This window comes from Penaeus monodon, chromosome 24 (assembly GCF_015228065.2).
Source record: "Penaeus monodon isolate SGIC_2016 chromosome 24, NSTDA_Pmon_1, whole genome shotgun sequence".
Lineage (NCBI taxonomy): Eukaryota > Metazoa > Arthropoda > Malacostraca > Decapoda > Penaeidae > Penaeus > Penaeus monodon.
Window position 1 is genome coordinate 36,962,750 of NC_051409.1, and position 1,606 is coordinate 36,964,355.

Consider the following 1,606-nt stretch of genomic DNA (forward strand, 5'->3'; position numbering starts at 1 on the left):
TCAAATTAACTACTTTTACGTTGACAGCTTCTCACAGAAACCATGCACGCAATTTCACCGCTTCATCGTACGGACCAGTTGCCAGTAAAAAAGCGTTATTCCAAGGCTTATATTCGGTGTTATACATGTAGAAGGAAAAGCATTGAAAACAAATTAACAGGACACCTCATTTTCGGCGAGGCGGAATGCACGCTCTGCAACCTGAACGTTATAGCATGCCGCACGTTCCAGGATGTGACCACGGATTCTGCAAATAGAGTCTGTAATCATAGGTTTGAATTTAATAAACCCTTCGACCATCTGTACAGCGAGGTATCACAAAACATCAAGAGAAGGAAATCCGGTGAATCCCAGGCCATCGCAGTCGCTAAGGGACTTGAAACTTACCTGTCAAAACTCGGGCGGTTGGAGGACCAAGAGCCTTGGATGTCGGCCATTTTGCGATCCAGGGAAATGATCAAGGAAATCCGGCTTCGGGGAACTGCTCCTTCGAACGAGTTGAACAACAACGAAAATATCCCGGGTGGTTATGCGTTCAGCCATTCGGACGGCCCGTACTCCACGCCCTTCAGAGAAAACGGGAAGTGCGTCCTACCAATAAAATTATATAGAGTAAGGAACTGCGATTTGCCTGAATGTTCGGAAGCCAAGGGCAGTCCGGCGGAATCTCTGTATTGCATCGCAGAAGGAGAGTCAACCAAGGAACCTCGTGTACACAAGCCGCTCTTCGAAACGCAGCCGTCCTCTGCCCCGACGCTGCCTGCTGGAACGTCCTCCTCGTCGTCGGCACCGCGGGCGACGCCCCACAAGACGCTACCGAGGAAGCCTTCGGGACCGCAGGCGACGCCTCGCGGGACACACCCGACGGCGAGATCGGCTCCCGAAAAAAACGAAGTAGTCGTGACCGGCTTCCTGGACACGCCTACGGACGGCTACTACTACGTGAGCCGCCGTGCCCTCGAGGAGTGCCCGATGTGCTACGCCGCGCTGTGCCCCTCGAGGTTCACTGTCAACGTCCAGACCTTCCTCCTGACGACGGTGTGCATCGCCTGCGGGCTCACCATCTACCTGGTCTTCGAACCCCCAGACGGTTCGGCGCCCAGGGTGGCCATAGTGACGGAGGACCAGCGCCTCAGGATGGCCAGACCCAGCACGAAAGGCAGTGGGAAGGAGGAAACTAACAAACCCAGCACGAAAGGCAGTGGGAAGGAGGAAACTAACAAACCCAGACGCCCTTTTACCATGCAGTCGGATTAAACGCGCGAGGGAAGTAGGGCGTGTCATGCATACTGGATTTATTATAATTTATTCTTTTATTGCATCAGGAACTCGTTAATAAACCCACGCGAATTGCGGTATTTTTATTTTTTTATCGGCATGACTGTACCAAAGGATTGGCTCTATATGTTTGTGTATTTTAACTGCATGACGAGAAAATGTCTTTATCATGTAGAATGATTGTTTATATTGTAAGTAGTATTGTATTAAGGTGTAGAACAAAGAGTTTTATGATAAATATATGATAATTTCCCCCTCCTCCCTTTAAAATAAAGTTTCTTTTAATCAATAAGTGACTTTTTTTTCTTTAATCCATCCTAAGCCCCCA

The 1,606-nt window shown here is 49.4% G+C and overlaps 1 protein-coding gene across 2 annotated transcripts in view; it reads left to right on the forward strand.

Annotated features, from left to right (window-relative positions):
• The window catches only part of LOC119588780, a 15,285-nt gene extending 13,718 nt beyond the window's left edge, over positions 1–1,567 (forward strand). The window contains exons 3-4 of one of the 2 annotated variants that reach the window (XM_037937423.1): positions 28–1,159; positions 1,199–1,567. In XM_037937423.1, the coding sequence (XP_037793351.1) occupies positions 28–1,159; positions 1,199–1,257 (1,191 nt within the window). In that variant the 3' untranslated portion in view covers positions 1,258–1,567. Of the gene's footprint in view, positions 1–27 lie in introns of both variants that reach the window. The other variant, XM_037937422.1, reaches the window with a different exon arrangement.
• The last annotated feature ends 39 nt before the right edge of the window (positions 1,568–1,606 follow it).